This window comes from Dromiciops gliroides, chromosome 6, assembly GCF_019393635.1.
Source record: "Dromiciops gliroides isolate mDroGli1 chromosome 6, mDroGli1.pri, whole genome shotgun sequence".
NCBI lineage: Eukaryota > Metazoa > Chordata > Mammalia > Microbiotheria > Microbiotheriidae > Dromiciops > Dromiciops gliroides.
Genome location: NC_057866.1, coordinates 256,426,083 through 256,450,632, shown reverse-complemented (window position 1 = coordinate 256,450,632; position 24,550 = coordinate 256,426,083). Strand labels below are relative to the sequence as shown.

General features: G+C 41.3%; 1 protein-coding gene and 1 pseudogene across 1 annotated transcript; both read right to left on the bottom strand.

Moving 5' to 3' along the window:
• Positions 1-4,891: 4,891 nt before the first annotated feature.
• Positions 4,892-5,118, bottom strand: LOC122732580 (metallothionein-2-like). Its single transcript, XM_043972819.1, has one exon. It carries the CDS (start codon positions 5,078-5,080, stop codon positions 4,892-4,894), a length of 189 nt encoding a protein of 62 aa, XP_043828754.1. The 5' UTR covers positions 5,081-5,118.
• Positions 5,119-22,120: 17,002 nt separating this feature from the next.
• On the bottom strand, positions 22,121-22,937 carry LOC122732276 (annotated as a pseudogene).
• Positions 22,938-24,550: the final 1,613 nt, after the last annotated feature.

Below are 24,550 nucleotides of genomic sequence, written 5' to 3'. Positions count from 1 at the left end.
AATATTTTATGTTATCTATAGTTATTTTAAAGAGAATTTCTTTTCCTATCTCTTGCTTTTGGACTTTGTTGGTAATATATAGAAATGCTGATTATTTATATGGGTTTATTTTATATCCTATAACTGTGCTGAAATTGTTAATTATTTCAAGTAGTTTTTTAGTTGATTCTCTATGATTCTCTAGGTATACCCTCATATCATCTACAAAGAGTGATAGTTTTGTTTCCTTGTTGCCTATTCTAATTTATCCAATTTCGTTTTCTTATTGCTTATTTCTAATACAATACGGAATAATAGCGGTGATAATGGGCATCCTTGCTTTATTCCAATCTTACTAGAAAGACTTCTAACTAATCCTCATTACAGATAATGCTTGCGGAAGGTTTTAGATGGATACTACTTTTCATTTTAAGGACAGCTCCATTTATTCTTATGCTTTCTAGTGTTTTCAATAGGAACTGGTATTGTATTTTGTCAAAAGCCTTTTCTGCATCTATTGAGATAATCATATTTTTGTTGGTTTTATTATTGATATAGTACCTCTTTTAACAGTTGGCCTATTCTGTTTTTAAAGTATTCTTTTCTTCACTATTTTTGTGCCTCCTGTACCAAGCTATTGATTCTTTCTTGTAAGATTTAAATGAGGATTAAATGAGATAAAATTTGCAAAGCACTTAGCACAGGGCTTGGCATATAGGAGGTGCTTATCTATTTATTGCTAACTCATATGATCTTTTCTCACTATTCATTTTTCTCAAATACTACTCTACAGCAATTAAACTATTACACTTTCTGAATAGACTCTTTTCCTTGGGTTTTCATGACAACACACTTTATCACAGTTCTCTTTCTACCCATCAAATTGATCCTTCTCATTCTTCTTCCATGTACACTTCCATGTACGCTTCCATGTACCCATCCACACTCCACAATAAATGGACATCCCCCAGGGATCTGTAGTGGGTCCTCTGCTCTTCTCTTTCTGTCTCTCTGTCTCTGTCTCTTTCTATAGCTGTCTTTCTCTGTCTCCCTGTGTCTCCCTGTGTCTCTGTCTCTTTCACTATGTCTCTCTGTCTGTCTGTCTGTCTGTCTCTCTGTCTCCCTCTCTCTCTCTGTTTCTCTCTCTGTCTCCCTGTGTCTCTCTGTCTCTTTCTCTGTGTGTGTGTGTCTCTCTCTCTGTGTCTCTCTTTGTCTGTCTCTGTCTCTCTCTGTCTCTGTCTCTGTCTCTCTCTGATTTCATCAGGTCCCATTGATTCAACTTTCATTTCTATGCTGATGACTGTTAGGTTTGCACATCCCATCCTCCTCTCTCTCCAGTCCTACATCACCAAGTGCCTGGTGGACATCTCCCTCTGGGTGTCCCCTTAACATGTCAAGTTCAATGTGGCCAAAACAGACATTATTATCTTTTCCCTAGCCCCAGCATTACTCCTTACATTCCTGGCTATATCAGTACAGGACACCACCATTTTTCTAGTTACCTCTAGCTGAAAATTTCAATGTATGATAGATACTAATAAGAGTCCTCTATAAATGCGAATTTTTACAAAGTACTTTATTCATAACAGCACTATCATGGAGGTAATGTGAGGTATTATTATCCCTGTTTTACAGATGAGGAAACTGGAGAGCAGAAAATTTGTCACAGGGGCAGTTAGGTGGCACAATAGATAAAGCACCAGCCCTGGATTCATGAGGACCTGAGTTCAAATCCAGCCTCAGACACTTGACACATACTAGCTGTGTGACCTGAGCAAGTCACTTAACCCTCACTGCCCCACCAAAAAGAAGAAAGAAAGAAAGAAAAAAGAAAAAGAAAATTTATCACACAATAAATAAATGTTTGGAGACAGGTCTCCAAATGGAGGCTTCCTGATTCTAAATCTTGCTTTCTTTCCATCATCTTCTATTGCCCCTTGAGAAGTAACCAAGCATCTGGGGATACAGTTTTTTACTTGGTGTTAGGAGCTGGAGATGTCCATCTCTTCTCCAGCTTCTCAGAACAGAGTCACATCCCCTGCTGGGTCCAGCCCACTCTGGATATCTCCAGTTTGTAAAATATTGGGGCACACTTCTGATCCTCCCATCATAATGTCTCTTATACCTTTTTAAAAGAAAAGCAAATGGGGCAGCTAGGTGGCACAGTGGATAGAGCACCAGCCCTGGATTCAGGAGGACCTGAGTTCAAATCAGACCTCAGACACTTGACAACTACTAGCTGTGTGACCCTGGGCAAGTCACTTAACCCCAATTGCCTCACCCAAAACAAACAAAAAAAGAAAGAAAAGAAAGTTTTCTAATATTTCTGCAACCCTTCTTCCATTTACATGAAATGAGTATGGTCTTTTTAAAAATTTCAGTTCACATTTTTTTATAGAAAAAGGCGGAAATATGGCTTTTCCTAATAACCTAACCACTTCCCCAATGTGAGTAAAATCAGGAGCCTGTTGTTGTGGTCAGGGTAGAGTAGGTGGGATTCTGGTGAAGTTTTAAGAATGCTTTAGGATTGCTATAGAAGTAAATCTATCCATTCTTCCTGGATCTTTTTTTTTCTTTATTAATAAAGTATTTTATTTTTTCCCATTACATGTAAAGATCTCAACTTTTGTTTATACAGGCTTTCCAATTTCAGATTTTTCTCCCTCCCTCCCCCCTCCCCTAGACAGCAGGTAATCTGATATAGGTTTTATATATATATATATATATATATATATATATATATATATATATATATATATATATATATATATATATATATATATAACATGAATCCTATTTCTGCATTAGTCATGTTATAAGAGAAAAATCAGAGCAATGATAAAAACCTCAAAATAGAAAAAACAATAGCACCAAAAACAAAAGAAATAGTATGGTTCATTCAGCATCTATACTCCACAGTTCTAATCTATCCATTCTTAAAACATACACACATACAACTTGAGAATTTATATTAAAAACTTCTTAAATTTAACTATTTGACCATATTGCATTTAAATAAAATTTAATTCATTTTCAATTTTAATTTAATTTATTAAAATTAATATTAAGATTAAACAGCTGGGAGCAGCTAGGTGGCACAGTGGGTAAAGCACTGGCCTGGATTCAGGAGGACCTGAGTTCAAATCTGGACTCAGACACTTGACACTTACTAGCTGTGTGACCCTGGGCAAGTCACTTAACTCTCATTGCCCCACAAAAAAAGAAGAAGAAGAAGAAGAAGAAGAAGAAGAAGAAGAAGAAGAAGAAGAAGAAGAAGAAGAAGAAATGATTAAACAACTGCTTAGCAAACAAACATGTAGCATTCTTGTCATTTTTTCTTGGCATGTAGCAGGAGCTCAAAAAAAGTTCATCCCACACCTTAAACAGCCAGAGATTAATCCAGGAATTTCTCATACATATACCTGAGAACTGATTGTCAGAGGCCTAGATTCCAATCCTGGCTCTTGTAATGATTCCCTACATCACCTTGGGAAGGTCCCTTGAGTTCTCTGTACCTCGGATGCTTCTTGGGTAAAATGAGGAGAGACCAAATTGCCAGGGTCCCCTACAGCACTAAAATTCCTATGACATTTATACATAAACATTGATGTGATGAACAACAAGAAAAGATGAGTCATAAAAGAAAAGGATTGGCTGATCCTAATTGGTCGGCTCCATTCCGCTAACTTAAAAAAAAAAACAAACCAAACCCAAACCTCAAACCACATTAGTTTGTTTTTATTTATAAATAAGCATGTAAACATAACCCTTGTGGCAGGACCTAGGTTTCTTTTGTGGGTATTATATTTCACTTGGTCCAAGATCTACCTCAAAATCACATTTTTTCCCCCGGAAGGTATTTATCCTTCCTTTCTTATTGCCTTTTTTCCTTCCTCCCTCTCTTCCTCTCTCTTCCTTCCTACCTCCTTTATCTCCTTCTTGTCTGACTCCCTTATTTTTCCCTCTCTCCCACCCTTCCTTCCTTCTTTCCTTCCTTCCTCCCTCCCTTCCTTTCTTCCTTCCTCCCTCCCTCCCTTCCTTCTTTCTTTCCTTCCTTCATCTCTTTCCTTCTTTCTTTCTTCCTTCTTTCCTTCCTTTCTTCTTTCCTTCTTTCCTTCCTATCTACTTTCCTACCTTCCTTTCTTCTTTCTTCCCTCCTTCTCTCTCTCCCTCCCTCCCTCCATTTTGGAACTGGTGTACATAGACTTTTTAATTTCCAAAAGGAGATAGGGAGAACCTTAGCAACATCTTGCTGGTGATAGACTGTTTACCTGGGGTGCACAGACCTGCCAACCAGAAACCAAAAAACTTCCATAGTAGTTAAGGGAAACATATCAGGTACATGCATAGGAAATAAATGTAGCTACAGTAATAATGATATTATTAGTTTTTATTACTTAAGGGATAATATACCTGAGATTTATGGGCCATTGTTTGTTTTTACTTTTTCTTATTGTTTCATTGTATTAAATGTCTTTCTTTTGAACTAGTTTGCTGTTTGGCTGACATATCAGGGTGATTTGTGAGCAGTGATTTTAGGGGATACAGAGTACCTTGAACCTGGATGAGCCCTCAGGTGTATAGTTCTTTGAATTGTAGCCATTAAATATTAAGAATACTTTTTTGGGGGGCAGCTGGGTGGCACAGTGGATAAAGCACCGGCCCTGGATTCAGGAGGACCTGAGTTCAAATCTGGCCTCAGACACTTGACACTCACTAGCTGTGTGACCCTGGGCAAGTCACTTAACCCCCATAGCCCTGCAAAAAAAAATACTTTTTTTTACTATTGTTCAATAAGTTTATTTCTATTCACACATTTCAGAGGGAAAAGGCAGTAGAAAATATGTCCATAGTATGCAAAAGCCAAATCTGTACAGATTCCTCTGTTTACATGCACAAGGAGGCAGTAGCATCAGTGACAGCAGCTGCAACTCTCAGTCTGGGGGGTTTTACAGACACCGCCCTGGGAATACTTGGCACATCCTGCTGGGCAGCAGGAGCAGCAGCTTTTCTTGCAGGAGGTGCATCGGCAGGATTCGCATTTGCAGGAGCCTGCACAGTTGCAAGAGCCACTGCTCACGCAGTCACAGTTGGGGTCCATGTCTGGTAGGGAGATGTCAAGCACGAAATTCTCACAGAAGAAGGATGGATGGGAGAAAGATGTTGTCAAGAATACTCTTTTTTTTGAGGCAACTGGGGTTAAGTGCTCTATCCACTGCTCCACCTAGCTGCCCCAAGAATACTCTTAATGAGGGGCAGCTAGGTGGTACACTAGATAAAGCGTCCTGGAGTCAGGAGGACATGAGTTCAAATCTGACCTCAGACACTTAACACTAGCTGTGTGACCCTGGGAAAGTCACTTAACCCTCATTGCCCTGCCAAAAAAAAAAAAAAAGAATACTCTTAATGACAGATTCCTAGTTCTTCCTAACCCTAACCATCATTTTCAAATATTTTATTCATTCTCCAATGTCCCTTCTTTCATCACTCTTCTCTGGCAAAACAAGGCAGATGGTTCTATTTCAGTGGTGTTCAAGAAGAGCTGGTTACCATCTCCCCAGAGCAGAGTCAGAGGAGAGCAGTCTGACAACAATCACTGCAGCAGCTAATCTTAATTGCTTCTACCACACACTAAACTCCAGCTCTCTTGGGGAGGTTATTCCACAGTCTCTTGGAAATGGCAGTGAAAGGGAGGCTGTGGATTCTTTGGATAAACACGAGCTTGTTCATTTACCAGGACTGCAAAGCTCTTGGAAGAGTCAGCTCAGCGCTTTGTGAATCATTCATCCCCTCTGTGAATATGAACAGTCAGTAGGCTTTGGCAGAGGCACCTTCAACAGTGCTGTGGAGGGGACTGACAGCGCAGGGGGCTGCCTACCCTTCTACTGCTCCTGCTGCAATGAAGCATAATGGGGAGAGCATCAGATTGGTCAGAAGAGGGGGAGAGCTCATTTCTTTCTCAGCTAAAGTGGAAGGGTAGAGCACAGTAGGAAGAGTATGAGATTTTGAGTCAAGAAAGATCTGGGTTCAAATCCTGTCTCTGACCCTCACTGGCAGAACACCCACTCTCTACACCTCAGTTTACTCATCATCAAAACAGGTTAACTACTTTAACACCTACTTCCCAAGGTGGTCTTGAAAAGCAAAGATAAGACATCATTTATTAATGTGATGGTTATTACACATTTTTGTGACCAATCTTCCATTGAAGTTCCTTCATCTTCGAGTCTCAATATATCCCCTCTTTAGTTCATTGCTAGAATTGGTGAGCCTCGGGGCTCCCCAGTCTTTGCTGACTAAGCTTAAATGATTTGCCCAAACTCATTCAAGCCCAAATCTATGACCCCAAACCTAGCTTATTCTGGACTGCTCCATGTGATATTTAGGGTCCTCTAGGTTGCCTCTGACAAGCTCAGGGTGGCTTGGTGCTGGCCACATATACACAAGAAAGGTGGCAATTTGGAACCAAGGATTGAAGGTGGAAGGTAATGCCTTGATGAACCTGGGGAGGGGGAGACCTGTTCCTTTGCTCTCCCCCTTTCTGTTCATTAGCATGGGACACCTAAAAGAATCTTGGGTTTGACAAAATCTGGGGGCTGAAGACCCAGACAGTCCTTGGTGGTTTGTTGAAAGAGAATTCCCTAAAATGATTCTCTTTGGGGGGTAATTGTATCAGGAGCTCTGTGCATTTAATGTCTTTCCTCCCAAGTAGTAGGTTCTTAAGATCCCCCAAAATGATTCTGAAAGGAGTACAATCTGCTAATCAGTTATTAATGTTAAGTCAGAGGCTTGGGACAGACATTTTACCCTTGGTGAACAAGGAGGTTACAAAGAAAGACCTGGAGGCTTGCCTGCCCAACTTTGCTAGGTGTTATAAAAGAGCTTGGCCCCTGGGGTGTAGCTCTCCTTTTGGAGAGGAAGAGGCCCCCAAAGCCAAGGCTGTGAGAACTGACAGACTCTTCATAGGGGAGAACAAGCACCTAAGAGTTTTCCCCAGTCTGCTATGGAGTGTGTGGAGTGTCTGCCTTCTTAAAAGACCTACAACTTCAGCCTCTGGGCCAGAAGTCAAAGGAAGCACCTGAGAGAGCTCACTCTCTCCCATGGGAAGGAAGGGGCTTCTCAGCTAAGGCCTCAGCTAAAAGCAGAGAAGCTCCCCAATCCTGCACCCAACAGAGCCAGTCCCGGCAGCAACCAGCAAAGACCAGAGGACAAGCAAAGGAGCGGCCAGCAGCAGCCATGCTAGGCCTGGAGGGAAAAATGTCCAGCAGGGAAACTGCCTGCCTGCCAGTGTCTGAATCCACATGAGGCCAGGGGAGAGCAAGTCTTGTGGGAGCATATATGTACCACAGCAATGCATTTTTCCTACATACACACCCCTCCAGGTATACGCTGTAACCACACGTGCTCCCTATGCCTGTGCCCTTCCACTTGTCTTCCCCAAACACATCCACGCTTACCACTGATGATGTGTACATTTGTGAGAGCACGTGCCTGGTTCATGGGGGAAGTGTTCTTTCTCTTCTTTTATTGCTGTGTTATCTCATTAAATGGCTTTTCAGTAAGGTAATGATGTACTCTAGTTGACTAATAATAAAATAGTAAACACACTCGTAGGGGCTCATATGAAAATTTTAAGTGGACACAGACCCACAAACTACCTTGAACTTGAGTTGCATGTCTGGGTGGGAAAGGACCCAAGTATGAGCTAATGCTACACAAAATTGGGAGAGATTATACCAGGTGTTTTCCTCCATAGCTGATCCTGAAGCCAGAGAAAGGGGGTCAGGGTGATGTGGAGATCTTATATCTAGGTCCATAGAGCCCCAGTAAAATAGATTCACAGCTCCCTGTACTTAAACCCACTTTCCCCAGCTAGGAGTTAATCAGCCAGAATTATTCTGTTGTTTGTTTTGCTCTAGACTGTCGTAAAGGAAGAAAGCTCTGGACTTAGTGGAAATATAGTCACCAACTTTTCCACCCAGATGAAGAGGGGCCACTTTCCTTTCTCTAGTAACTCTAGTATGTGGGTTAGCAAGCAATATCATTCCTGGACACCCAAGACTATAAGTGTCATCTGGGTTAATTGAACTAATGGCTTTATAATAAATAGGTAAAGAATTGTACTTTTTTTAAACATCCTGGATTAGAAACACGATGCTGCCTTTCTGTTAGAGGCTTGTTATAAAACATTTACATCCTGTAACAAGTAAATTACTGTTTTTAAACATTGCTGTTTAAAGTACCCTTTCTCTGTGGGTTATAAAAGCCATTCAGAATTTAACTCACAAGCTACCAATTCTGATCATTTTGGTTAATTCTCCATTCTGCATTCTTCACCCATTGAGTGCAACATTCACAATTCTCTTAAGGCATGACTCATCAGTAAGATTTCGGTCACTGTAGCAAGCTGAAAGAATAGTGGGTTACTTTTGGTTAGGTATACTTTTTTTTAGCAGCAGCAGCAGACAAACCATATAAGGTAAGCATCTACTATCTGTCCAAGCATAGCACTAGCCCTGTGAAGACCTAAATCTTATGCCATGGACTGGTTACCAGCCAAAATGGCACAGTTGGAAGAACCTTTCAATAGAATGAATCACTTTCTTTTTAATGGAAAGAATTGGGGAAAAAAATTTTTTTAAATCCCTGTGCCTATAAGGCCTCATCATTTCAGGGAGCCCCAAATATCCATGACTGTTGTATGTTCCACTCCAGTGCTAAAGCGTGGTGTTCTGGAAATAAAATACTAAGCAATTTATTATGATGGAAGGTTTGTTCCCCTGAGGCCCTTGGTATGTTTCTTGGGAAGATTGGAAGAAGTGAAAATCCCGATAAGCATAAGCAGGGTCAAGCAGTCAGCTCTACAAGGAATACAGAGTGCTTCTCTGGCTGAAAAAAAACTGGGGTTTCTGTAGGGAGTCCTTGAATGGTTCTTCTCGCTGATATCAAATGAAATGATAATTATACAGGGAATATAATCAGAGAAAAGAGAAATGTAGAAGTTGAGGGACAGCTCACTGAGCAGCAGAAATCTTCATGTTTGAGCATGGACTTTGACTGAAAGCTGTTTAAAAAACGTCTATATTTTAATTGACTCTGACAGAGATTGCTACTATAATACACACCCACCAAGATTTTATAGTCTTATAAAACTGGGCCCATTTATTCCCACAAGTGCAATTTGCTTCCCTCAGCTCTTGCTTGCTGTGCCCTTGCCAGGCATCTTAGATTCTTGCAGGATCTTAGAGTTGTGTAAAGGAATGCCCATTAAAACATGCCTTACAAATGGTTGTCTGGTCTTTACTCAAAGACTCCCTAAGAGAGAAGGAAGCCACCATCTCTCAAGAGAGCCTGTTCTACTTTTGGACACTCTAATTGCTAGGAAGCTTTTCTTGACCTCAGGCCTAAATTTGTTTCTTTCCAACTTCCAATGGGCAACCATTCTGATTGCCCCCCTCTGGACATTTCCACAAATTGAATTCGTCTTAAGTTGTTCCAATCAATTGATAAGTTTATATGAATGACCTCATGTGCCAGATACAGCGTTACATGCTGGGAAAAGAAATATAAAAGTGAGATAATCCCACCCCTCAAGTAGCTTAATATTTTAAGAGGGAAATACACCACTTATGGAGTACTGTTGGCCAGGGAAGAGATTTTTTGGTCTAGGGTGGTCACAGTTATCATAAGTAGAACCACAGGGGCAGCTAGGTGGCTCAGTGGATAGAGCACCGGCCGTGGATTCAGGAGGACCTGAGTTCAAATCCGGCCTCAGACACTTATCACTTACTATCTGTGTGACCCTGGGCAAGTCACTTAACCTCAATTGCCCTGCAAAAAACAAACATAAGTAGAACCACAGAGCAGTAGATTGTTCTGCCCTATTCAGTAGCAAGAATTAAGGGGTGGGGGGCAGCTGGGTGGCGCAGTGGATAGAGCCCTGGAGTCAGGACCCGAGTTCAAATTCGGCCTTAGACACTTGACACTTACTAGCTGTGTGACCCTGGGCAAGTCACTTAACCCCAGTTGCCTCACCCAAAAAAAAAAGAAAGAAAGAAAAAGAATTAGAGTAGGGGCAGCTAGGTGGCACAGTGGATAAAGCACCAGCCCTGGATTCAGGAGTATCTGAGTTCAAATCCGGCCTCAGACACTTGACACTTACTACCTGTGTGACCCTGGGCAAGTCACTTAAGCCTCATTGACCCACCCCCCCAAAAAAAAGAATTAAGGGGCAACAGGGTGGCATAGTGGATAGAGCACTGGCCCTGGAGAAGGGAAGACTCTTCTTACTGACTTCAAATCTGGCCTCAGATACTTACTAGCTGTGTGACCCTGGGCAGGTCACTTAATGCCATTGGCCTCAGTTCTTCATCTGTAACAATGAGCTGGAGAAGGAAATGGCAAACCACTCTAGTATCTCTGCCAAGAAAACCCCAAGTGGGGTTGAGTCAGACATGATGGAAAATGACTGAACAACAAAATTCAGTAGCAATCGTGTAATTAAAGCTGGGAGTGACCTCAGAGATCAACCTTCTTATTTTTCAGAAGAGACTGAAGCTATTCTCGACTAGGTCTGACTCAAGCCAGTCCCCTGGTAGTGAAGGGTTGGTACTGGTACGGAACAAGACACTCACAGATCATTCAACAAGTAACCAAAAATGTGCCTATAGACACATTTAATAGACAATGTGATAGATAATTTTAATAGACAATAATAATTTAATAGACAATTAACCAAAAAAAACTTATAGGAGGGGATAGGTACTTAATAAACACAAGGTAATGATATCGCTGGTCTGTTCCCCCAGAATCTGGTGATTCTTTTGTTTAGTTTTGGTTTTGGTGAGGCAATTGGGGTTAAGTGACTTGCCCAAGGTCACACAGACAGTGTTAAGTGTCAGAGGCCAGATTTGAACTCAGGTCCTCCTGACTCCAGGGCTGGTGCTCTATCCTGGTGATTCTTTTGTATCTCTTTCCTTAGCAAGACTAACCTGGAAGATTTTCTCACTTCATTGGAATGATGAGCACTTTTACTTATATGTTTCTTTCTTGTTTACAAATGAGTCAACATATATCGTTCCTTTAAATTTTCATAACTATATGAAGTAGGTCCTATAGGTATTATCCTCCCCCAAATTAATGTAATCACAGAAGACCCAGACACTTAGATCTAGCAAAAGTATAAACTAAGTATGAATAAGTTCCTAATCATTTGAAAGGATTTTAGGGTTTGGGTCACTATATGAAAGACAGATTTGCTACATAGGAAATATCCCATGACCATTTAAGAAGATCAGGTCACACTTGTTGGGCTACATATAAAAACAGGAAGTCCATTAAGAGGCAAGCCATTCTAATAGATGAAGAGTTCTATTTCAGAGGAATCTAGCTGGAGCCCAAGAGGTCTGTCCCTCATTGACCAGAAAGGCTGGAGCAATGGCAGACAGTGCTCCTAGCTAGGATCAGAGATGCTGAGCCTGTAAGAGATAACACATTCATCTGGGAGTCATAATCACCTGGAGTAAAAGCAGCTTCTCCTCATGACAGAAAGAAGTACTGTCTATAGATTATACAAATGCATTGACCCTCAGACGCCAACAGAGAGCTACACAAATGAAGAAAAGGATTTCCAGTAACCAGGAGTTACTGCTTTACCACAAGTGCCTCATTAATTTTGTACTTAATGTTTTTGCCTGCTCTCTCCGCAGACCCTGTGTATATTCGTGGGAGAGCACACACCAGACTTTTGTGGAGAATGCTTTTGGACCAACTGTTTTTACTACAAAATCTTAATAAATGAGGCTGAGATCTATCTGATTGTTAGTACATGAAATCTACCCTCTCAGATTTACTCCTAGAATCTGGAGAATAGTAGCTGCACCCTTTGGGGAGTGGTACCAGGAGGGGTGCCATATACACAAGAGGAAACTGAGTCATAGACAGATTAAATTACTCATGGTCACACAATGCTTGCAAGTGTCAGAGGTAGAATTCAGATGGGTTTTTCTGTCTCCAAGTCTATCACTCACACCATGGTGCTATACTACATACACATATTTTCATGACCCCCCCCTTTTAAAGTGCCAGTTCTCATGTTTAGCATGACTGCACATGTCTAAATTATATTGAATCGCTTGATTTCTTAAGGAGGGGCAGGGAGGGCAGGAGGAAGAAAATTTGGAGCACAAAGTTTTAAAAAATCAATGTGAAAAAATTGGGATTTTTAACATGTAACTAGGAGAAAATGCTAAATAAACTAACTAAATGAATGAATGGATAAATAAATGGATTGATGAGTAGATAAATAACAATTAATTAATTAATGGGTGAATGAATTAATGAAGTGCCAGTTCTCAATTTATTATGGTGGACTTCCAGGGTGGATCCAAGATGGTGGAGGAAAGGCAGTGAACTCTTGAATTCATGACACGATGGCTCCAAAAAACATCCAAATAAAGACAAAATTTATTATGGTTTAGGAACACAGTAGGATTATGTACTATTTCTTCCCTCTTAGCTAAAATAAACACACAGCAGGGATACATAGCCAGTAAGGGAAAATGGGAATGAACCTGGTTCTGCCTCTCATGGAATCCCAGCATCAGGGCCCCAGGTTCTTGCCCAACCTACCTCTACCTCATTGCATTCTGTGGATGAGAGCAGAACCAGGAGATGGAGCATGTGCAATATCACTTTCCCCAAACTCACCTTCTTGTGTTCTTTCATTTCTTCTTCAATTTCTCCATGTTCCCATCTACACCAGTCACCAGCCAGATGGATGGAACTAGGTGTGCAGTTATTCTCAGGTGTTTACAAAATATACAGGATGGACTTTTCCCCATAGACTCTCATTTTTTCTTTAGAAAACCCCAGAGTAAGAAGAACACCATAATAGCAGGTCATAAACAGTAACTTCTTAGAGCTTTACTGAAGTGCACAATTTATGCCAAAACTGCTCTTTGGCTGCTAGGGTCTAGTTTCATCATATCATAGGAGCAGCTGTTACAGCTGCTGGTTTCTGCAATCCAACAACATTTGGCCCATTTCCCACAAGTACTCAAGGTAACCAATCCCACATGGTCTCCTTTAAAACCAGGGCCTCCTGACTGGTCTTCAGTCGTCCTTGGGAAGGGAAGAGGAGAAAAACTATTTTAGTGGAGCACCAGACACCCCTCTCCAGGAAACAAAAGAAGAGCCAGTTTATAGAGTCTCCAGCCTTAAGGAAAAGAAAGAAATCCCATACCTTCAAGTCTGAGCACGTGTGCTCTCCCCTGTACTGCCTAAGGCAGTACAGAACTCCACCCTGAGGATAATAAAATCCTACCTGATCTCCTTCCTCAGGGATTAACAGCCTTGAAAGACCCTCCCCATCCCAGGGATTCTGAATCAGTCTTCCTCTCCTCAGTTCCTGCCCTCCCTCATACCAGGAGACTCCAAGATGATAGATAGAGAGAGAGAGAGAGAGAGAGAGAGAGGTAGAGATAGAGCGATAGAGATGTAGATAGAGATAGGTATAGATGGAGAGAGAGAGAGAGAGGGAGAGAGAGAGAGGGAGGGAGGGAGGGAGGGAGAAAAAGAGAAATACTCCCACATACACCCTAACATCATGGTTTCTCAATTTACTCATTGCACAAGACTTACTCCTCCAACTCTTGATTTTGCCGCCACCCATATTTGCTCCACTCTCATGTTTATGAACTCTGAAGTTGCCTTGTAAGATCACAGCTTGTTATCATCCCACCAGTCCTTCTGCCTTTCAACCCTAACTCCTGTTCTTTGACCAAAGCATGTTATCCCTCCCATCTCCCTATCCCTCAGCTCTTTCCCCAGAGGTGAACTCATTACTAAAAATAAGCTGACATACTTGTCAGACTGAGCACTCTCTTGCTACAATAACTTCTTCCTTTATCACCTACCCCTCACATTCCTCCACTTCTACCAAATGTACTCTCCATTCTCAATGTGATCTCTGGTTCCTCAGTCTCTCCCAAGTCTCCCAGAAACATCTCCCTTCTGGCTCCCTTTGCTCTCCTCCCTGAGACCCCATAGTTAGTCATTTCAAAACCTTTTCCCTCTGCGTCTACAAAATCTCTCATCATCTCGTCTTCTATCATGCCATCCCTCAACCCTGGTCAGTTTGAATGCATTCTTTAGCCCTGAAATAATAGCCCTGGAGGAGAGAAGGAATGAAATGGTAATTAATTTAGTCATAACAGTTATATGACGCCAGCTTGGACAGGGCACTCACTGCAAATCAAACATCTTTGTTGATCTTTGCTAATTCTTTGTCACATTTCCCCTTAAGGTTGTTCTGAATCTTTCTCTTGTAATATTCCTCAAGCCTGCCACCCCTTCCCAGCCCCTCTCTCCCATAATACCTTACTCAGCAGGTGATTTTGCTTCCTGTGTCTGTAGTCACACAACACCTTAATCTTCACCCATTTGTTTTTCTTCCCCTCTTTCTCAGAGACGGGGGTCTCTCCTTTCCAAGGCTCCATCTAGTCCTACCTGGAAAAAAATCCTACCACAACATACTCAATAAATGGTCATTCAGTCTCTGCCTGAAGATCTGCAAGGGGGATAGAAGGGGATGGAAGAAGCAGGGAACCCACTACCTCCCTAGAAAATCCATTAGAGATTTGGATGATGCTAATGCTTAGGAAATTTTTCCTAACAAATTCCACCCAATCCTCCTGGTTCTGCCCTCTGGGACACATAGAACATGTCTGGCACCTCTTCTGTATGCCAGTCCTTCAATTACAGATGCCATGTGCCCAAGTCTTTCCATCTCCAGGCAGGGCATCCCCATTATACAACATAGACAAGACTCTTCACCATCTTGGCAGATCTACTCTGAACTTTCTCTACTGTGATGTTTAAAATCTAAATTGTGGTCGCCTTAAATTAGAAGCTTTAGCACCAGTCGTTCAGCATTAAACATTCTTTAAAGCATACAGATATTCCCATGGAGTTCAGAAAGTTAAGAAAAAAGCCTATTTAGCCTAGAGTTCCAGCCTGGTCTGGTTCTTCCTCAAGTCCTCTGCCACAAGCCTGCTTCAATCACGAACTCTCTCCAGCAAACTGATTGTGGAAGCTTTTTATAGGTCTGGAACAGAGGAGTCCTTACACACTGCTTCAAGCTGATTGGTTGGCATCATCAAATCCATTGGTTCTGAAGGTGTTCTCAAGGTGTGATTACAATCCAGTTAACTTGAAGTAGGCTAATCAGCAGTTAATCCCTCTCACTTGATTCAATCAGTCTAGATTCATCTCCAGGTGGGTCTTTGAGTATCTGCTAAATCTCATGATTTCATCACACTACTTTCTCTAAGTTTTTATTAAACTGTGGTGCCAAGAATTGAAAACAGAATTTCAGATGGGGTCTGACTTTGGCAAAATTCAGGGGTTCTATCACCTCTTTATTTCTGAAAGCTATGACCCTCAATGGAGGCCAAGAACACCTCAGCTCATTCCGAATTTTAGCACTCCTGATACCATTTATAAAACCATGGCATTCTTATATCTGCCTTCTAGTTGGTTAAGGAATTCCTTGTACATCCACATTAGCCACTCCAGAGAGCTCCCCATTTTCCTCCTCATTGTTTCCCATGTTGTTTTTTTCATCCATAAGAGTTTCTCATACTTCCTCAGACAATATGAAAACAAGAGAAATTCTACAGGTAAAAGACTGGGGGTAGGTTGGGTAGCATCTTAGATTATGAAGATATACCAGAGTAGATAGGTGGCACAGTGGATAAAGCACTGGCCCTGGATTCAGGAGGACCTGAGTTCAAATCTTGCCTCAAACACTTGACACTTACTAGCTGTGTGACCCTGAGCAAGTCACTTAACCATTATTGCCCTGAAAAAAAGAAATATTATTGATCCTTCTTATGAACTCTTCGAAATCTGTTTTCCCAAACACTTGAGTGCATGCATGTTTGATGATGCCTAGATTTCCTCTCCTCTATCTTAAATTCTAAAAGGCAAGTAGAGTGGTCATTTCTCTACAGTGTTCCCATCATATCCATCCTAATAATACACTCCTCCAGGTTAGTGAGAATCAGATCCAGAATAAAAATTCCCCTCTTAGTCTTCCACCATTTGGAGAATTACATTATCATTAAGGCAAATCATAAAACTATTAGCTGTTCTGATATTGGCAAAGAGAGAACTCCAGCAGAAATATAGATGATTGAAGTCTTCCTGTCACTTATGATGTCCTTTTGTCAGGCTTGTGATCTGGTTCCTCAATGCTCCATGTATTTCCTCTTCCTGTCCAAGTGATATGTAGCATAGTCTCATGACGTCTCTTCTGTTGTTTGTTTGTTTTTTTACCTCCATTGGTCATTATCCCAATGCTCTGCACCATGCTTCCCCTCTGTGATTCCTAACCTCCTCACCAAGGTGTATATATCTATATCTATATCTACATCTACATCTACATCTACATCTACTTCTACATCTACATCTACATCTACATCTACTTCTACATCTACATCTACATCTACTTCTACTTCTACATCTACTTCTACATCTACTTCTACATCAACATCTACATCTACATCTACTTCTACATCTACATCTACATCTACATCTACATCTACTTCTACATCTACTTCTACATCAACATCTACATCTATACCTACATCTACATCTACATCTACATCTACATCTACTTCTACATCTACTTCTACATCAACATCTACATCTACATCTACATCTACATCTACATCTACATCTACATCTACTTCTACATCCACATCTACATCTACATCTACATCTACTTCTACATCTACTTCTACATCAACATCTACATCTACATCTACATCTACATCTACTTCTACATCTACATCTACATCTACTTCTACATCTACATCAACATCTACTTCTACATCTACATCAACATCTACATCTATACCTACATCTACATCTACATCTACATCTACTTCTACATCTACTTCTACATCAACATCTACATCTACATCTACATCTACATCTACATCTACTTCTACATCTACTTCTACATCAACATCTACATCTACATCTACATCTACATCTACTTCTACATCTACATCTACATCTACATCTACATCTACATCTACTTCTACATCTACATCTACATCTACATCTACATCTACTTCTACATCTACTTCTACATCTACATCTACATCTACATCTACATCTACATCTACATCTACATCTACATCTACTTCTACATCCACATCTACATCTACATCTACATCTACTTCTACATCTACTTCTACATCAACATCTACATCTACATCTACATCTACATCTACTTCTACATCTACATCTACATCTACTTCTACATCTACATCAACATCTACTTCTACATCTACATCAACATCTACATCTATACCTACATCTACATCTACATCTACATCTACATCTACTTCTACATCTACTTCTACATCAACATCTACATCTACATCTACATCTACATCTACATCTACTTCTACATCTACTTCTACATCAACATCTACATCTACATCTACATCTACATCTACTTCTACATCTACATCTACATCTACATCTACATCTACATCTACTTCTACATCTACATCTACATCTACATCTACATCTACTTCTACATCTACTTCTACATCTACATCTACATCTACATCTACATCTACATCTACTTCTACATCTACATCTACATCTACATCTACATCTACTTCTACTTCTACATCTACTTCTACATCTACTTCTACATCAACATCTACATCTACATCTACATCTACTTCTACATCTACATCTACATCTACATCTACTTCTACATCTACTTCTACATCAACATCTACATCTATACCTACATCTACATCTACATCTACATCTACTTCTACATCTACTTCTACATCAACATCTACATCTACATCTACATCTACATCTACATCTACTTCTACATCTACATCTACATCTACTTCTACATCTACATCAACATCTACTTCTACATCTACATCAACATCTACATCTATACCTACATCTACATCTACATCTACATCTACATCTACATCTACTTCTACATCTACTTCTACATCAACATCTACATCTACATCTACATCTACATCTACATCTACATCTACATCTACTTCTACATCTACTTCTACATCTACATCTACATCTACATCTACATCTACATCTACATCTACATCTACTTCTACATCTACTTCTACATCAACATCTACATATACATATACATCTACTTCTACATCAACATCTACATCTACATATACATTTACTTCTACATCTACATCTACATCTACTTCTACATCTACATCTACATCTACATCTACATCTACTTCTACATCTACATCTACATCTACTTCTACATCTACTTCTACATCTACATCTACATCTACTTCTACATCTACTTCTACATCTACATCTACTTCTACATCTACATCTACATCTACATCTACATCTACTTCTACTTCTACATCAGCATCTACATCTACATCTGCATCTACATCTACTTCTACATCTACATCTGCATCTACATCTACTTCTACATCTGCATCTACATCTACTTCTACATCTACATCTACATCTACTTCTACATCTACATCTACTTCTACATCTGCATCTACATCTACTTCTACATCTACATCTACATCTACTTCTACATCTGCATCTACTTCTACATCTGCATCTACATCTACATCTACATCTACATCTACTTCTACATCTACACCTACATCTACATCTACTTCTACATCTACTTCTACATCTACATCTACATCTACTTCTACATCTACTTCTACATCTACATCTACATCTACATCTACTTCTACATCTACATCTACTTCTACTTCTACTTCTACGTCAGCATCTACATCTACATCTACATCTACTTCTACTTCTACATCAGCATCTACATCTACATCTACATGTACATCTACATCTACATCTACTTCTACTTCTACATCTACTTCTACATCTACTTCTACATCAACATCTACATCTACATCTACATCTACTTCTACATCTACATCTACATCTACATCTACATCTACATCTACTTCTACATCTACATCTACATCTACATCTACATCTACATCTACTTCTACATCTACATCTACATCTACTTCTACTTCTACTTCTACATCAGCATCTACATCTACATCTACATCTACATCTACTTCTACATCTACATCTACATCTACTTCTACATCTACATCTACATCTACTTCTACATCTACATCTACATCTACATCTACATCTACTTCTACATCTACATCTACATCTACTTCTACATCTACATCTACATCTACTTCTACATCTACATCTACATCTACATCTACATCTACATCAACATCTACATCTACTTCTACATCAACATCTATATCTACATCTACATCTACATCTACATCTACATCAACATCTACATCTACTTCTACATCAACATCTACATCTACATCTACATTTATATCTATATATCTTTTTGGGGGGAGGGAGGGGGCAATGAGGGTTAAGTGACTTGCCCAGGGTCACACAGCTAGTAAGTGTCAAGGGTCTAAGGCCGGATTTGAACTCAGGTCCTCCTGAATCCAGGGCTGGTGTTTATCCGGATACTGCAACACCTAGCTGCTCTGGTATATCTTCTTAATCTAAGATGCTACCCAACCTACCCCCAGTCTTTTACCTATCCAATTTCTCTTGTTTTAACAGTCCAAAGCAGTTTAACCATTTAAACAACCTGAGCTTGAGTCCCATCCTAACTTAGCATAAATTTTACTGAACAATATACAAAATTACTGTATTATTTTAAGAAAATAATTTTAGATCTAGAAATTAAGTCTATGTTGAAACAAACTGAATGTGCTCTCAGGTGAAATATTATCATAGATGCTGCAAAGAATAAATCAGGGGTAGGGAAGGGATATGTGTCCAAAAGCTATATGCTCTCGCTCTCTCTCTCTCTCTCTCTCTCTCTCTCTCTCTCTCTCTCTCTCTCTCTCTCTCTCTCTTCCTCATGTATTCTTCTTCTCCCCTCCTCTCCCTTCTCCTCTCCTCTTTCCTCTCTGTCTCTTATTTGTCTCTGTTTCTGCCTCTCCCCAACATTCTCATGTGTCAGAATACAAAAGGTTAAGGAAGAGTTTCTGTCCTTAATTAGAAAAGGGATAATATTCAAGGTTAACAAATATATTGTGATACATACACATCCTATTTCTTTCTAATAAGGCACACCTATCCAGATTTAGTCATTGATTTCACCAAGTCTCAGTGGTACCTATAAGGTTGAATTGCCTTCCAACATTAGGACCATCAAATCCTCTTGCTTACTGCCTTAGCTTTGTGCATCTATGCATAGACCTTTTCAACGATGGGTTCCCTGCTGATTCTTTTCTTGGATTCTGCCTTCTGTAAACTCCTGGGTATCTCAACTGTTATTCTCCTCCCTTAATTGTAGGTATACTTCATGGCATCTAGCTTGGAGGATACACAGAGACAATTTTATTCTTCCCTCATCCTTTTTGATTTGAAACTTTTGAATAAATTGACTGGACACCTGCCAAATTCTTCATTCCTTCCTCTTTCATTGGGTTTGTTATGGGAGAGGGGGAGGGAATACAGCAAAAATTATTTCAGTCTCTCCCTTTCTAATGCCTCTTTCCCTTATGTTTTAAAAACTGCTCAGATCTCACCCATGTTAAAAATAAATAAATAGGGGCAGTTAGGTGGCACAGTGGATAGAGCACCGGCCCTGGATTCAGAAGGACCTGAGTTCAAATCCAGCCTCAGACACTTGACACTTACTAGGTGTGTGACCCTGGGCAAGTCACTTAACCCCAATTGCCACACACACACACACACACACACACACACACACACACACACACAAATCCAGGACAAGATAAGCAGCATCTGTAGCAAAAATAAATAAATAAGTACACGTATGAAAAAACAAGGGTCATCCTCCAATATACAAGTAGCCAAAAGATAGGAATATTCATTTTCAAAAGAAATGCAAATAATAACAACAATATTTTAAAGCCTTCAAATAACCAATGATAAGAAAAATGCAAATGAAAATAACTTTGAGGTTTCATTTCAAAATTGGCAAAGATAATAAAGACAGAAATAATTGTGTTTTCATGGCTCTAGGAAGACAGGCACACTAATACACTGTTGGTGGAACTGGGAACTGAACTAACATTCTGGAAAACTTTGGAATGATTCCAAAAAAGCCACTAAACTCTTTATACCCTTGGACCCAGAAGTTGCATCACAAAGAGGGAAAGTATATAAAGGTCCTATAATTTGTCAAAACATTTGTAATGCATTTTTTATGATAGCAGGTGTGACCTGATACCTGAGGGGGAAAGAGATAAGAGAGATGGACTCCCACTGGGGTTCCTGCTCTGGACTCACCCATACTAGGTTCAACTTAGACTAGGAAGTTAGGGTATTCTTATCTCCCGTGCTTACCCCACCTTGAAATTCTGAAGAAAGTCTCTACACTAAAGCTTGTGTAGCAAGTATATTCTCACTCACTCTCCTAGAGCTAGACCAGCTGCATCTGCCCCCTTAGTGTTATAGAGGTACTCTGCAGGGATTATAGAGTTTCTTCTCTACAGCCATCAGCTTGAGCCTCTGTTGACTGAGTTCTTCCCACCGTTCCATTTAACCAGTTAGTAGAAACCCACTCCTATTTAACCATTGAATATTAATGCATTTTTTACAAAGATAAAGCTAAAACAAGAATAAATTACATATATCTGTCATAGGGTACAGAGCACCCCAGAAGTTCTCTGGGGCACACCAAGGAATCTTGTCCTTGAGAGGCTAAACCAGAGGACAGATACACCTAGAGAGAGAAGCTGAACCAAATGAGACTGAGCTAGCTTTGGATTCCAACCCTTCATTCTGGTCTCCTTTACCCCTGGGGAGATAAATTTGGGTGTGGCTGTGGCCTTTGTGTCCTGTAGCCACACCTCACCCAATTCCTCCAGTCACTGCCAGTGGGGGATGGTCCTCCCTCACCAAAGGAACTTTCCACAGGCAGATAGTCCACCCCCATCAGTCCTCTATAAAAGTACCTGCCAGTCTCTTGCTCAAGGAGATTGGTACCTCTGAGCCACGTGCTTTGTGCCTATCTCTCCATGAGAAGTCCAAGGATTTCTTTCATGGTTTCTTGATTCTCTGATGAGTACCACCAATCTAGGAACTGCAGAAAGAAAACACCTACAGAAAGGCCTGTGGAGACGGACAAGGCAAGGCCCCCTATAGTTTTCTTGACAACCGACTGCACCTTCTTACGAATGCTAGTGGCTGGCTGATGCATCCCATGAGCTCCAGCTAGTGTCTTTTCCAAAGCTCGGACATCCTCCGTGGAGAGTCTGCCTAGCCGAACTCCAGCTAGGCTCAGCAAGGGTGAATGATGCTGAGCCTTCCCCAGGATGTAGCGTAGCTGCTGAATGAGGAACCAGCCTTCCCAGGCCATGGTCACAAAGGGATAAGCTGCCAGGAAAGTTCAGTAAACCTGCTTCCAACGGGAAGAGGGGGGATGGATGGAATATTCAACCTTTTCTCTCAGGTTGTAGACCAGCTTCTCCAACTTCACTTTCAAGTAGGGAAAGAGGACCAGGAACAAGAGGGATCTCCAAAGTTGTTTCTTTGGGAGGCCAGCACTGGCCAACCTCAGGACCCCCCACCCAGGGGTCTCCCATCACGATCCTCTTTAAGCTGTAAAAGTTTTTGGAGAAGGAGGCACTGGCTTTAGACAAGTAATGCTGCTGCAGCAAGAGATCCAAAAAGGTGAAGATCTCATCAAACCACCTCCATAGAAAGCCGTAGTGGGCAGGGTTGGATTCTGCAAGAACCTTGGCCACGTGCTGAAGATCGGGCTTCACGGTGGCCATCAGACTGTCCTGCGCTACCACCTCGAAGATGGAGGGTCGAGCGGCCGTGATGTGAGCCCCGTGCTCGGCCATTGTGTCTGCTCTGTGCCGGCCAGGTGGCCCCCACATGTCACCAGGTGAAGAGGTACGGGGGCCATAGGCGACCCCGACCGTCCTGAACTGCGGGGGTGGGGGCGGGGGAGCGACAGCTCAGCAGGTTTGTTCAGCGGGAAGGCTATAGAAGCCAGGCCGCCATGTTCTGGACAGCCACTGCAGCCCACCTGGCCTGAGAACCCCAGCCCCATCAAAGCCATGAGGGAGGGCCCCTGCGACTGGGAGCCTTCCCAGCCCGCACAGCCGTACTTGAGGCTGGGGACGGAAACCATGAAAGAAATCTTTGGACTTCTCATGGGGAGATAGGCACAAAGCACGTGGCTCAGAGGTACCAATCTCCTTGAGCAGGAGACTGGCAGGTACTTTTATAGAGGACTGATGGGGGTGGACCATCTGCCTGTGGAAAGTTCCTTTAGTGAGGGAGAACCATCCCCCATTGGCAGTGACTGGAGGAACTGGGTGAAGGGTGGCTACAGGACACAAAGGCCGCAGCCACACCCAAATTTATCTCCCCAGGGGTAAGGGAGACCAGAATGAAGGGTGGGGATCTGAAGCTAGCTCAGTCTGATTTGGTTCAGCTTCTCTCTCTAGGTGTTTCTGTCCTTTGGTTTAGCCTCTCAAGGACAAGATTCCTCAGTATGCCCCAGAGAACTTCTGGGGTGCTCTGCACCCCATGATATATCTGATTGTTTACTGCCTCAGGGATGGAAGGAGGGATAGAATTTAGAATTCAAAACTTTAAATAAAAAGGTTTATTATTTTTTTAAAAAAAGAATAAATTAGAAGCATTTCTCCCTCCAACACCTCAGGAACACACTCTTAGCTCAGTTTCTACATAACATTGATCCCACCAGGTTCATGGTTGCCTAACTCTCAGATGAGTCCCTGCCTCAGCTACCACTGGAATAGGTCTAGAAGGTTACTCCTTGCTCAGCAAGGAACTGATGCTCTGCTGACTGTAAACTCAGACTCTGGAATTCTTGCACACCAAAGAGCTCTCTTGATCTTTCCAAACTCAAAGGACTGGAGGCTCCACTCTGTTCAGCTAGAATAAAGATCAAAGACCCAGGTCCCTTTCTTAGGACCACATGGGTTCAGAAGGAAGAAGACTTCAAGGCCTTCCCCCCACTATTGTCTCTCACCAGACACCAGAAAAGGAGAAAATTATCTAAATATGCATGGTAAAAAGTAAAAGCTTTTAACTAAGATTTAAGAGTTGGTTAGCGATAACTGAAGGATGCCAGTTTTTGAAGGACTGCCCTTTCAGGGAGGAGACCGTGATGAATAGCCGTGCGTCTGCTAAGCACTCCACTTCCGGGGTGCAAGCTTAAAAATGAGGAGAGAACAGAAGTGGTCTCTCTCGCTCTGCACACACACACTGACTCAGGTTTGATGGCGTGGTCCTTGGTGATCGGCCTGGTCCTCTGTAACAGCATGTGCTTGATGCGGTTCTCAGCCTTAGAGGTGGCCTTGGGATTTGGTGAGTTCTATACAGAATATAGACTAAGCTTAGATCTAAGACTATTTATTTATATTTCTATTTTCCTATTTCTCTAATCAGCATCACCTTGTTTGTTGGCTAATTAATTCCC

Excerpts from the sequence above, each read along its gene's own strand:
- LOC122732580 (XM_043972819.1), bottom strand. The coding sequence starts at position 5,080 with ATGGACCCCAACTGTGACTGCGTGAGCAGTGGCTCTTGCAACTGTGCA.